The sequence below is a fragment of the Ptychodera flava genome, chromosome 11, assembly GCF_041260155.1.
Source record: "Ptychodera flava strain L36383 chromosome 11, AS_Pfla_20210202, whole genome shotgun sequence".
Classification (NCBI taxonomy): domain Eukaryota; kingdom Metazoa; phylum Hemichordata; class Enteropneusta; family Ptychoderidae; genus Ptychodera; species Ptychodera flava.
The window spans coordinates 18,531,697-18,546,734 of NC_091938.1; the positions used below are offsets into that span (position 1 = coordinate 18,531,697).

At 38.3% G+C, this 15,038-nt stretch overlaps 1 protein-coding gene across 1 annotated transcript in view; it reads right to left on the reverse strand.

Annotated features, from left to right (window-relative positions):
• The window catches only part of LOC139143704 (neurobeachin-like protein 1), a 63,001-nt gene that overhangs the window by 7,014 nt on the left and 40,949 nt on the right, over window positions 1-15,038 (reverse strand). The window contains 22 exon segments of the mRNA XM_070714232.1: window positions 198-379; window positions 859-968; window positions 1,515-1,607; window positions 2,123-2,337; window positions 4,576-4,693; window positions 5,121-5,227; window positions 5,815-5,945; window positions 6,114-6,254; window positions 6,938-6,986; window positions 6,989-7,061; window positions 7,574-7,777; window positions 7,931-8,067; window positions 8,783-8,928; window positions 9,376-9,496; window positions 9,945-10,069; window positions 10,447-10,604; window positions 10,866-11,015; window positions 11,574-11,758; window positions 11,906-12,026; window positions 12,666-12,800; window positions 13,280-13,519; window positions 14,073-14,719. Coding sequence (XP_070570333.1) covers window positions 198-379; window positions 859-968; window positions 1,515-1,607; window positions 2,123-2,337; window positions 4,576-4,693; window positions 5,121-5,227; window positions 5,815-5,945; window positions 6,114-6,254; window positions 6,938-6,986; window positions 6,989-7,061; window positions 7,574-7,777; window positions 7,931-8,067; window positions 8,783-8,928; window positions 9,376-9,496; window positions 9,945-10,069; window positions 10,447-10,604; window positions 10,866-11,015; window positions 11,574-11,758; window positions 11,906-12,026; window positions 12,666-12,800; window positions 13,280-13,519; window positions 14,073-14,719 — 3,588 coding nt within the window.

Sequence of the window (15,038 nt, forward strand, 5' to 3'; positions counted from 1 at the left end):
AGAAGGTTACATTTTTGTAACCTTGACTAAAGTATTGGCAGCTCCTCTAAAATGCGAAATCATATTTACAGACTATTGGCTTCACACACTGTATATGTCATGATATTTCCTTAGTGCAGGGTAAGTGGTACATATTGGTGCCGGTGGTCCAAAACAGAATGAAGATTTACCACATTCAGTGACTGCTACACACTTACCATGATGCCTTGTGATTATTGAGGTACTTTTGCCTTTACTGAGGTTCTTCAGGTTGTGCAGCCGTATGCTGTTGTCCCAGTGCCCTCCTGAAAACAGCAGCCGGGAATCGTGGGAAATAACAAACAGAGATGGGGTAATCTTCAACCCTGGAGCGAAGGGACCACCAATCATTCTGCGGAACCTGAATGTGAACCAGAAATGTTAAGTTAACAAGTTCAACAATGACAATCCACATGTACATATTTTCAATCAGGTATCTCATACTTACAGCCACTGTTATATTATATATCTACCAGTATATATCTATCTATATATAATGTGTGTGTTTGTGTGTATGTGTATACACACACCAGTATATATATCATTTATATCATATTCTACTTTTCTACCTTGGATATGGAACAAAGTTATATATTATTCTCTGATATTTTTGTCTTTCAGAGATGGAAGACATACATGATGAACATGACCTTGTAAAGTTATAGTGACATAGTCATTACACTATCTATATTTTCTGTGAGATTGAGAATTACAAGGACATGCTACTCTTAGTGCACATATAAACACCACAACACTTCTACGAAGCCAGTACTTGGCGAGATGACTGCTGTACCTCAATTTGCAGACCACCCTATACACTAATTACACAGCACTACTTACTTTGGGCTTACAAGGGTTGGGTCCCTTTCAAAAGTGAAGTAATTGGAGATGATTTTATCGTACGGCAACCAGCCATGCACTCCTAACACGCCACGTTCACTGACTGTAATCTGTGATACAGGAACACGAATGACATGATTGTAACACTTATGATAAAATGTACGTAAATTTTCTTAATTGCCAGATTAAAATTCTAGCAATGTTAGTCAATTAAAATCATGAATATTAGGGAGGTGTTTTTAACTGATTTTTGACCCAACCAGATTCAATCATGAAGTGTTGCAAATTATTCCTTATTGCTGACATTTCCATTGAGTAAATACCTGTACTTTACAAACGCAGTGGAATGAAAAATTTCACAATTTTTATCAAACTGCAGCATTTTGCACATAATCTTTAATAAATAGATCATTTCTCTTGTACTATTTTTTCAATGTTTCATAATGCTTTTGTACTGAAAGTACGACAATTTTCCATTATCAGACCCTGGTTGATAGCAAAGACACCTGTCAAGCATACAATTTGGAAATTTCGGAGGGGCTTGTTCATATGAAAAAAGTCCAAGAAATTCACATACTGACTTTTTTATTTTGACCAATGCATCATATAAATAGTGCAAGGACATAAACCACTTGGGTTTCACGTTCTTTCCTTACCATGTTGTCTGGCATTCCGTGGTCGATGAATGACCTCGCCTGACTTTTAGGTACCTGCACAAACACTAACGAATCGCTGTCTGCTGATGACACCTGTTGCCATGGAAACAATAAGTCAAACAAAAATGATCGATCACAGTTTGTTGAAAATTCTGCATTCTTGTCTAATACCACTGAAAAGATTTGTGATACCATTCTGTCAGTAAAATTCAATATTTGATAGTAATCACATGACTGTGTCGTCATATAAAAAAAGCAAAATGACAAGACAGAACTTCTATAAGAAGAGTAGCGGTGCATAAAAATATGAAATTTATGCCATGCTCTGTGGAGTACTGTTTATCATATACATGCTTTACTTCAGAAATTTTTCATATTGTTTTTGTTTTTTGTTAAGGTTACGTCAAAAATTTTAATTTTTAATTTCTATACAGGAGCAAATGATGATGATGGAAAATATGAAGTGACTGTGTAATTGGTGGTGAGATCATGCTCGAAAAAAAACTAAAATGACATTGAAACAGCAACTAAAATATAGAATCTCTTGTACAGTCAGAGTACAGTAAAATCTGCCACACTGTGGTTTGGACAGATCACAGATGCCTCACCTCAACAAAGAAGGCTTTGAGAAAGGCTAGGTAGTCAAAGACGTTCAAAGTCTGCGTTTGCGACTTCAAGGCTTTCCTGGCAGCTTCTTCCGGTGTCAGCCTCCGGGGGTGTGGCTCCTTGAGAAGCTGCGTTGGTGTTTGACCAAAGTTATTGATCATGCCCTCGGTGGCTTTCCTCTCGGTCGGGTTAGTGATGGCGTCTAGGTCGACGGCCCCTGGAACAAAGGTATTGGCCATTTGTTGTGGTGTGAGCATGGGTTGTTAGGAACTATGAAGCACGCTTCGTCAGTGGGAGTTAGTGACCGCAGCAACAGCCAACAAAATGAGTACATACAGCAAATTATTTTAATATCAGTCATTGTACAGCATCATTGATATACAAACTGGATGTTGTTAGTGATGGAATCAAGACAGAGTTGGCGCTGTGAGTAAACATTTTCACTCACTGCCACGCATGCATAGACTAGAAAAATATGATATTCAAACCTGTCCTACCCTTGAATAGAATGCATACATCACTGTATCAAACAAATAAAGTTAGAAAAAATGAAAAGAAAAACCAAATGATATAAATATTTCAAGGAGGAACCCCTAAAGGCAGGGGTTTCATTAAGTTTTGAAGTAGGGGGCCAGAATGAAAAAGTAGGCGGCTTGCAGCTGCAATGACCACAAAGCGGTCGTCGTGGGGAGGGTCCGGGAGGGGGTGTTCCCCCTCTAGGCCGAAGCCCGGAAACCCTGAAAAATGAGTTAAAATTCACTTTTTACAGCTCACAGTCACATGAATTTCTAGTATTTTCAGGAGAATTGTCAGCAGTGTTCCGGGGCAATTTGTGTTCTATCAGAAAAGCCATTTGACCTGGGAGATTAGGCCTAAATATGATAATTCATAATTACAAATAATAAAATGTGTTAATGTTGACGATATTTTGAACAAAGAAAACTAAAGTCTTAGAACCTAAGAACCCCTATGCTTTTGGGAGGTAAACTATAATCATTCACTATTATTAATGATATAAATTTGATATTGTAGACGATGTTGTAAGTGTTACATCTAGACAGGGGGGTAGGGGATCGCCCCTCTGTTGAAATGTTGGCACCCCAATTAATTTGTCAAGGCGGACCACTCCCCAATGAAATGTAGAGGTACAAGTAGAACACATGAACTGATGAAATCCCCCGACAGTTTCTATTAAAATATCAGTGTTTCATCCAGGATGGCATCAACAAGGGGGATTTCCCCCTTTAAGCACAGTAAATGTGAAAATTTTCATTCATGTATAATGTTATGCTTTAAAAATTAATGTAAGAACCCTGATGTTTGGTATGGCAATCTGTAGATGAAGAACTTTTATACCACTGGGGAGGTAAAAAGGATAATCTATTTAACAATAACGATAAAAACTGACAATCATTACATATTTCGCAAATAGAAACAAAGACCCTCAAGGTTATTTGACTATATGGGTATGCAAAGTAAAACCTTGATATAGGATATGGAAATTTGTACGTTCAGAAACTCACTTTTGGATTTAATCTGACGATGGTTTTGTAGTGAATTTTAGTGGTCTGATCGTATTTTAACCACTCTCTGGGTGACGTTTTTATTGGCATCGATAGACCGAAAAACAGTATATAATACGTCCAGCTGGTTATATACCTTGACATTTACGCCTACCACGGTGCAACGCACGTCGGCTTCCTAAAATTCGAACTGTAACCTGGAAGTTTTTCGAGAGAAAAAGATCAGGTCATTGTCTTCGAAAACAGTTTAAATCCACGTAATTATCCTTCTCTTGTTTCTTGGTCCACTTCAAAACCGAAGATCGTACAGAGAAGCTTGACCTTGCGATTGCTTCCGTCTTCATTTGTTCATCGACCATTTTGAATTGAGCTAATGACAGCCGACAGGTGTAGTACGTATACGCACGTTTTTATTGGTGTATATAAAGGTCACCACATCGGGATCAGCAATTCAGGTAGCCAATAGAATCGTCCGTTGCAATTCTGATTTTTATTAAGGCAGTATACGCAAGACCGTGCTGCATCGTAGTACAAGGCGATCGTAGTAGTCGCTCGTCTTCTAAATTTTGTTTCACATAAAAGCTGTTGCAAAGTTTGACTACACAGTTTGTGAAACTTGTCCGTATCATTTCAGAAGGTAAAAAATATTTCAGCGATGAAAGAGTTCAAATTTTCCGAAAAAGTAGCCGGCAAAATCGTGAGAATAACCGGTCAATTTCGCCGGCTGCCGGCTCTTAATGAAACCCCTGCCTAAAGGGCCCTCGACACTTACATACACACAAGCAGTGCATATCAAGTTGGGAACATACAGTGTCATATTGACTGTTCATCTGGGCAATATACATGCTTGTATGCAATATTCCCTTCTTCTGCGGGTTAACATCCATATGCTACTGCCCTCAGTGGTCAGTCAATGGCAGTCAGCAACCTACCTTCATATGTACAGTAGTAGAATACATTTAGAGCTTCAACAGCAGCTGGTCCTCTCTGCTTGTAACCAAATATTAGATCAATCCACTCGTGTAAATGTTGTGAGACGTACTCACTCTCCTGCAAGGTCAAAGGTCATCATATGCAATCAGGGTTGCTGTGAATTCCATACTGAAAAAATTTCAACACTGCAATTGATTGACTTACGCTATGGCTTAATCTGTACACAATACTAAAACACTGGAAAATTTTTTTCCATTCACGCAAGTTCAGATGATCCTGTATGGGCAAAGAGGGGATGAGGAGACCAATGTCACTCCACAAATGAAATAATATGGTCCACAGGTACATGGTCTTTATGGGAGATAAACACACACTTGAAAACACACATCTCGCTGAGAAGTTGATGACATGTAGAACCTTTGCATGACTGGCATACAAATATTCTTCAGAAGAACCACTACGGAAGCATTTCAGCGAAGATGAATGCATAATCTACAGATAGTTACATATATGAAGATTATTTCCAGAAATATCCGTTACTTACTAAAGCTTCTCTGTGTTTATAAATGAAATCCTCAGCTGACTTGGCCCAGTTTGGTAAGACCACATCATCAACTATATCACCTGTCTGAAGTTTGCCGAGGTCAAACTCTGTAGGAGAGAAATCAACACAACAATGTTAAACCTTTGAGTGTCAAAGTCAATATTTGTCACTTTTATAAGATATAACCCTGCCAAATTATTTCAGATTTTTCCCAAATTTGGTGAAAATCTGAAGCTGATGAAAATTGATACTCAATTTGGTCCAGATTATCAAAATAATTACAGAAAAAAATCATAAATTTGCTGAAATGTTGCCCAAAAATTTTTGGTGGGAAAAAAAACAGAATTAAAGGGTAAATGTAGCTACATTCTTGGTTAGGAGAGAATCTACTGAACTTGGAAAGTATGTGCTTCTATTTCATGGTTTCACTTTTGATGAAAGTTTTGATGTATCAGCATGAGGTCTGGATATCTCTGCAGCATTTATGAGTTACAAGTGATCCTCTGGGCTTTTCAAGTTTAACCCTTCACCTCTATGGCTTGGCCCAAACCAATTGTTATCAATGGGGTTAGCAAGTTCGAGTAAAGAGTTGTTAGAAGATTATGGGTTACATTTTCATGAAAAATTCCAAATTTTCTCTATGATTTCTTCAACCTGCATTACAGAGCTGGAAAAGTCATAACGAGAGGCTCACCGTTCATGTTTTCCAGAAACTCTGGAAGGTAGAAAAATTCTGGAGTCAGCTCCTTGACGTCATTTGCATTTTCCATGAGAGATTGCCAGGTGTTTGGAATGGAATGAAACTGTCGGTCGGCACAGTCAAATCTTGTATGAGAAAGAAAACATAAAACTTAAGATCTTTAAAAATAAAGCATCTAATGATATCAGTCTTGGTAAAAGCAACAAGCAGGATATACTAGTCAAATTTCAAAGCTGTTTTTCACTGCAAAACACTGTTTGCCATCTGCAAAACATGTATGGCTGATAACTCACCTGCCACTTTGTAGCAGTATGTGCAATGCAGCGAATGGCTCCATTCTAACCATGTAGTGCATGACACCTGGTCCGTTGGAATAGTGAGTACCGTAGTGAAACTTGTCAATGGTCCCTGATGGGTCTTCAAAATTCTCATACCTGGTTTTGAAATACACAAATTATGAATTACTGATACATTACATGCATTGATATCAATAATATCTGTTAACAAGACCAAAAGTGAGGCTGCCAATACCCAAAACAAGGCTACTGATATCAGCCGGGTCGGGGGAAATACAATAGAAAAATTTCTGAGCTCAGCTGCCATCTTGGTGACCAAGACACCACTAGGAATGTTTTTATTTTTAATGAAAAGACTTCTTGGAGCAATTATTGTTCCTAATACAACACTTATTTGTATTTAGAATATAGTTAAGGGCAATATGCTGTTTCCATTATGATACACTGGCAAACAACTGAACTGGTATACCAGAATGCATTTGGATAGATGCCATATTGCCTTGGATAATTTCCTATGGGATTGCTATAAGACCCACATTGGGATCTGGGTAAAGACTAGGATATCGATGGATCTGATAAAACTGAGAAGGGTACACACAATAAACGGTAGATGTACAAGTACATTGCACAAAATACTGATCAAGTGCCATGATGTTTTTCTTGACAAATGGGAAACTTCAAGAAAATTCCGTTCAGTGGTACACTTGATACTGGTATTCCTTGATCACATACACCATTGTAATCCTCACAGTCATACAGTAATGATAAATTTTTTTAATTGACAATTCATAAAATCACAATGCCATTGTGAAAATACTTACTTGTTCTGCACCTCCTCCACATTCTTCTCATTGACAACTCCGATGGGTTGGAGAGATCCCTGTACACTTCCTGGTTGGACAGATCCAGTACATCACTGGTGTAGTCACGCAGCACCCATGGAAACTGTAACATACACAAATTACTGATTTATCTAATGTTCATTTTTTTAGTTCATCAAAACATGCAGGGATCAGGCAAGTGGGAGCCATCAGAGAAGTTCACTATAAATTTGTAAACTTTATCATACATCGTGCAAAATGTGACAATTTGACGATGGCATTATTGGCTATTAAACCCCCAGATTGATGGCATCAAGACAGTTGGCCTTTTGTGGGTAGGTAGGATCTAGGACATCGACAGGAAAACATAAAGGCTTGTTGGCAAAGTTATGTCTTTGCAAGAATGCGTTCTGGAGGACTTCTGCCATGGGAGTTCTGCATGTTTATGACATAATAGTACTTTTAAATTAATAGTGTACAAAAGAAACCAGAAGTGTGTAGAACTTTTCAGATTTACAATAAACTCATGAAGACATCCCAAACATTTTGACATGGTATGGATATTTTTTATTGAACTTAATGGTGACCATCTGGAGCTTTTGTGGCTGATAAAAATATCTGAAACAAAACACTTACTACTGGATACTGATTCAAATCATTGTACGTCCTTCCAGCGATGGTGTTCAGTTGCATTAAATAGTCAAAGTTGGAGATCTCCCTGCTCACCCATTTCTGTGTCAGACCGGATGCTTTGAGTAGATGAGCTGGGCTCTTGGCACCGTAGTAATACAGATTTGGCGGCCTAAGCCCAATGATGCGACCATACACTTTATTTCTGATCTGTTGAATATAGTGACTTAGTGTTAGTGTTAGCAGACAAACTGGGACATCGATTAAAACAACATTTCACAAATTGTCATTTACCGGTCAACAAAAAAACAAAAAAAGAATATATAATTGTTTTGGAGAAAGTTTGTGCATCTTTTGTCTTACCTTCTTATCATGAAAATTGATAAAATAATTAGTTTGATCAATTAAAAACATTTCAATTGCTGTTCTTCTAAGGTTGTATCTTCTGAGATGTACTTCTCTAAGCTGTGACAAAGCCCACTTGAAGTCTTGACCTCCGCCTGCATAAAAAACACAATGAAATCAAAAAATGAAATCATTTCAATTCATCTCCAATGAAGATTAACCCTTTGAGTGCAATAATTTTTCCCATCAAAATTCTACAGTAGTGTAACACTTTACACAATTTATAGAATTTTTTTGTGCCATTTTTTGATAATTTTAGACCAAATTGACATCACTCTTTATTGGCTACAGTTTTTGAACAAAATTTTGGAAAAAAGAGGAAATTGTCGGGATCTGAAGAAAACAATTGTCTGTGTCATACAGTTGACAAAAATTGACTTTGGCACTGAGAGGGTTAATTATGTACCATCATGTATACTGACACATTCATACCACTGAAAATTTCAATACATTCAACCCTGACTTTGACCACATAATACTGATTTTTTGAGAAATGTGTTGAACATTTTGATGAACTCCAAGTGCAAATAGTTTTTTCTAACACACAATTTCCATACTACTCATATGTCTATTGTGCTGCCTATTCCCTACACTCTTTATTTGCAAAAGTAATACCTTCATGAACACCAAACAAACAAATCAAGTAACATTATGGCTTCTTTGGCCAGAACAAATCTCTTATACACTGTCCACAGTAAGTGACTACAAACAGTGTCAAATAGAAAACTGCGCACACACGACTCCTAATACACACACACTTAAATCAATCAATCAATCAATCAAAAATCAATCAAATATCAACGATCTTACCTTCATCTTTATCTGGTGATCCATCAATAAAATACAAGTATGAGTTAGTGACCTCTAACTTGCCAGGTATGACTTCCATGATAGTTACCAACTGACATTCCTCACTGACCACTGTCTTCTCCTTCATTCCTTCAGCTTCTTTAGAACTGAAATCGGAAACACATTTCCATGATTTTCTTTCATCGCCTTGATTTGTTCTGTCATAATCTTACACAGACTGCCGATTTAGATCTATGCCCCTTCTGTAATTTTTTACTGTGGGCAGAAAGTTTACTGTCCAGTGAAAACTGTGAGTGGCACCAATTTTTCACATTTTGACATTACCATGATTTCCATCATACACACTAAATACAATTTAACAGTCACAATTTGTTGCGATCTTCTACTGTCATTTAAACTTGACAGCTAAACACATGGCAGTATCATACTCTGTTTTCACACCTGGAACAAGAAATTATCAGACACAGAAATGACTCTGACGCACACCATAGTTAGCAATATACCTGTCACAGACTGGAAATGCACTTCTATGATATGTAACTGACTTGCCAACTGTTTGCAGATAAAGCATGGATACCAAGTCAAAGTTTTACCTTTCAGTTCTCATGACGTTCCACTCTTCATCTCCCAGGATGTCATCCTCCATTTCATTCACCTTGGCTTCCTTGGCAACGGCTAACGGCAACGCCTCAGTGGATGATGAAATTGCAGTTCCTGGGAAACAATCATGAGAGTATGTAATGGGACAACACTAATAAATGGTTTCATGGAAATCACTGTAGGGAGGCATCGTTAAATTTCTGAAGGGTTGTTCAGAATGGGTATGTGAAATTTTTTACCCTCCAAGAATAAACATTTTTAGAAGGGGGCATTACACAGAAAATGAGTACTTATTCCTAACAGATTTCCACTCTTTCCTTAATTTCCAAATCACGTTTTCTTTTTTTATGTCAACATGGCTAAAAATGTTCGTTACAATTTACAATTTTCACTCAACATATTTCCATTCCTTTTTTTCTTTAAACTCAGCTCAAAAGACCTCATTGTTCCTCCCAATAGTGAAAAGCTTTCTGTTTTCTCACCATTTCACATTCTATAGAGACTGACTTGGTTCATGAAAGTAAACTGGTCGTGGGTCATAATATCCTTAGTTTTTTCTTACCTATATTGTCCCTCTGTTGAGCGGCGTCTATATGTCGATCAAAGTTGTAATTCTGGGTGAGTTTCGGCCGCATCCTGGAAAAGTTCTCCGTCATTGACAGCTTCCAGTAAACTGGTTGGGGACTCCTGCACAAGTCCAATAAAACAATTATTTCACTTTTGGACTCCTGTACAAGCCCAACAAAACAATTATTTCATGTTTGGTTCCTTGGAGAGTTCTACATGTGTAGCAAAATCTCTAAAAACCCTGAGTTGAAAAATCATGAAATAAAGTCTACACAAAATCTGACAATCTGAAATTTGCACGTTGCTATACAAAGCAACAATCTTGTTTGACAAAATATGGCATAATATCATTTTATCAGTGCCATCATATCCATTTCTGTGGTTACAAAGTAAACATTCAACAATTTCAACTTCAGTTTGACACCTCTAATCACACACTTTCTCACAGAGAGTTTAATGTACAGTACTGGACACTATAATGCAAGGCTGTCTTGTACCTCTCTGCCCAAGCACCTCTCTCTCCCGTCAGAAATCGTTTGCTGGCCCTCCACTGTCTGAGAGTTGAGATGTGCTGATTTCTGAGTTGGTTCAATGCCGCTCCATATCTGGCATTCTCTATCTTTCTCTGTTTCATGAATGGTTCAGTAATTTGGTCCTAGACACACAGAAAGATGTAAATGATTAGACGACAAGATAAGCAGAATATTCTTACATCTCTCACTGTCTCTTTGAAGATTGGGAAGATATGTATGAATTGTGAGTAACTGTCATATTTCTTCTTCTATAATACATTTATTTTGATAAATCATGGGGGTTGTATGAAAGATTTCTAAACCTGCAAAGAAGACCCTGAATATCATGAAAGCTGATCATCCGACTAAATTGGTTATACAATGTGCAATGTGTGTAAAATTACCTGGAATTTTAGCTTGCTTTCTCCACGTTCCCTTTCTCTGAAGTGTATACTGACATTGACTGCCTCTGTACAGTCACACCAATACTTGGACATGTTGACTGTGGTCTCGGCAAAGTTTGTCAGCGCGTACTGCTTCATAACAGGTAGGACCTGTGGAGAGAAGAAGAGAAGTGTCAGGCGAAGTCATGATCATGGATGGACAGTATGTCTGTGATTACAGTGCCAGACAAAAATCTTAATCTTCTGTTCAAACTGTATGCAGATGTTGAAAAAAATCACAACATGTTACCACTATATTTTTCATTCTTTCCAAAGCCCCCTGACCTGTGCCTTCAGTACACAGTCCAACATATGAGGTCTACAGTAAAAGTTGACTGATATTTGAATACATGTGTTGAGAGATTTTAGGTGCTTTGATTGAATATGACAGTGCAGAACAAAATGGCCGTTGAAAGCATGTGTAGCTATTTTGCTGCAGTGGGTTTTGCAAAAACTAATAATCTGGACTCAATATGATGGTACAGCAATGAAAGATAACATCTGTAAATTTGGAAACTGAATTTGTTTCTCAGAAACAGTGAGAGCTGACTTTCAAAAAGGCCAATTGAAAGACAAACCATTGGCTCACTTCAAATACGGCATTCACAACCTTTCACAATTATTGCACACTGGCACTAGGGGGCGCTTCATCCGCTGTACCCTTCTCACCTGTTTCTCAATGAAACCTCTCCATTCTGTAGACAGACAATAGACCTGAAAGTCTTCAAAGAACGTTGGACTCATGCTGGTCAGTGGCAAATCTGGCAGATGGGATTTCATGTCCAGTGGTTCTGCGCATTTGTCCACCACAGCCCGCATCAACGGAATCAGAAAGGAGTAGGTCTTCTTGTCACCTGATTGGTTGGAAACAGAACATGTGATCAATTTGGATAATGTCATTGGTTAGCTTTGATGGTGAGATGTACCACTTTCCAAGGCTCATCCAAAGTATGGGTTAGGTTGTAAAATTCCAATCTTAAAAATATTTAATGTAGACTCACCTCTGAGTGATTTGACTAATGCTTTGTCTACAGAACCAAGCAAATAACAAGCTTCCGGAGTTGACGCAATGGGCCTCGTTTCCAACAGGATGTGGAGTTTGGCTGCTGATGCTGCACACAGCTAGAGAAAGGATGAAATCGAAAATTATCTGTCAGGGTAAACAATCAATGGTACAGAGGAATTCTCAGTAGATTTTGACTACAAGGAAAAATTGTCGTGTACAGAACAGTTGGATCTTTCCAAAATATTACATTTCAAAGGCCTTCTTGAAGGGAATACCTTTGAAAAGCTATAAGTTTTGTCAATTTAATAACACTGTTCGCGTTTACAGGTCTGATACTCAATATAGCTGCACGAGCCTGACATCAGACAGTCTGCTTGTAATGTGGACAAATTTTGTCAGTGTTGCTTGCGTGGCTGTTGTTGCAGGTTGTAGCCTGGGCTGTTATCTTTTAGCATCTATTGTAACACTAGTAGTTGCCTACTAAGTAGCATTTCCGTCATTCTTGCATGCATAATTTCAGAGGTGTAATCTATTTATTTTTGCATATCAATGAGAGAAGATTTGTGAACAGCCCTATTGGTGTCAAGCCAATATGTATTCGACAAACTCAACACAATCAAGGTAATTTTTCTGTGACATAAAAATATTACAATGGTTATCAAGCCCCTAATATATTTGCTTCATAATGTGTACAGTGTATCAGTGACAGAGTAGTAAGCTGAAAGACAGCAACAACAGTCAGATCACTAACTTACCTCGATATCATTCTGCGAAGCAAATCCCAGGAGTATTCTAATTCCAATCTGAGCCATCTCAACCCAGTCACCTTCACCAAACGTCTGCTCCCAGACATTGAGTGCATCCAGCAACAACATCAAGGTGTCTACAAGCTGTGAGACAGAGAAACACACAGATGATCGGATAAACACCTGAAACAACTGTCAGGGATACTACTTTCTGATATGATGATGTAAAAAGAATTCCTGTTCAGAAGCTAGAAGTGAATGTAGCCAAATCTAGACAAGATTGATTGTACTATAATATCCAAAGCTGACATGACCAACAGATGTCCACAGATATTTCCTAGTCGTTTATGACTGCATAATGCCTCACATGTTAATTTTTTGTTAAAATAACAACAATAATATTTCTTGTGAGACTTTCGAAAGCTGTAAATAATTTTTATTGTAAAGATAGACTTAAGTTTGTGATGCAACACTCGCATATCACTGAGCAAGATTCCTTTTTTTGTGAAAAGTCGCTGGCATGGAAATGTACGGTAGTTGGTTGGTTTTGCCGGCTCTCGTCTACACCCACAGTTGATTCAGACTCCGCTACAAAACGTAGGAAGTATCTTCACATTGTTTACCTTCTGATGCCATTTATGCTCCTGTTCGGACTTATCACCCAGCAGGAAATACTGCAAGGCTTTGATCAGTTTGAGGGCATTCTCCGTGTAAGTAGCTGACGCCACTGTCGAGTCCCTCACATCTGAAATGCAAGCTTCAAGCATCTTCTGCAGCAGCAATCTCTTCAGTTCACCAGGTGGCCTTATCAACTCATATTCCTCAGACAACACATCAATACATGCAATAATCTTGCCTCTTTCCTGTTAAAATTGAGAATTACCAAAAAAGTAGAAATTACACATTTCTTCCCATTGTTTGTTAATGAGCCTAGGGGATTGATATACGCACTCAAATTTTTATTACCGGTAACAGTATTTTCTGATCTACCCCTTGTGTGGGTTGTTCTGAAGGCTCTTGGAGTAAATAAAATTTTACCATCTTAGTTTTGTGAAAATTGAAAGTTTAACTTTTCCCACAGAGTTAACACACAGTGAGCAGCCATTTTGAATTTCAAATATCAGTATATGTAAAGTTAATTGTTTCTCTGGTACCAAAATTTGCTAGGTGACCCCTGATTTTTATTACAGTACTCAAAGGGTTAATTACCAATGGTTTAATCAAACCTGTGGTTTTTAATGATGAAGTTGGACCAGTATGAGGAGATGGGGTGAAGGGCATTGTAAAACAGCACACTCATTGACTGACAGACACGATGAACGTAGAACTCGTTTACCGAACTGTACACTGTGTCAATGCATACAATGATTACCCTGCGTTTAGAACATAAGTATACACATATTTTATTGTTGTTACCTTCCATGCCTCTTCATCTGAGCCAGTCACACCCCTCCACATCAAACAGAACAAAATCTCCACCAGCATGTCACTGAGTTCCTGCATTGCGTGGTCGTCGTCATCCAATGAATGGAATTCCGGCGAATCCTGGATCACCTCGCCAGGGAAACTGTTCCGCGACTCCTGCTTGTACGAGCCCATGCTGACGCCGCTGTCAGATGTTGGCACTGATTTGTCTGTGACTGTTGGGAGGGTGTCAGTTGAGGCACTGGCTGAAACCACACTTGACTGGCCTGGGCTGGCCGAATCTGGTTCTGGCTGGATCAAACCGGTTTCACTCGACACTGACATTTCATCATCGGGAGTCCGTAACGTCTGTACTCCATCTACGCTTTTCGTATCATGATCGTCATCAAACGACATCAAGTCAGTTTCAGGTTCGGCAGTGTTGGTTGACTTGTTGTCTTTCTCCTCTAGAGTTTTCCTAATAAATAATCTGACGATGGTATCTTGCCATCCGACTTGTTTACTGAGCTGACCAGCAGCTGCGGATTTCATGTAAAGTGCGTGTATGACGTGGCGACATACTTGTAACCTGATTGTTATGTCCGTGTGGTGAACCAGTTGTAGCACTGCAATAATGCCAGCATAATTAACATAGATATCTGCAAAATGAAATGGGAAAGAAGATTTTGATGAAGTACTGATATTGTAACCACTTACATGTACCAGTTTGACCTGGCTCTGGCTGTAACAGGATGAAAAACATTTTCATGTAAATTATCTGGTATTCTATTGTTTGTGCTTCGACTCTCATTTCTCAACAAAGCTGTTACTTGTGCAAACTAAGAGAACACAAAAATTTACACCAACCTGGTCCAATGACATCTACCTAGCAATAACCAATATTTTGATTTCCATTTGGTATTTCACATGATTATGTCTGAGAGAACTTTTGCGACATCATTTCACAAAAGGTTCAAT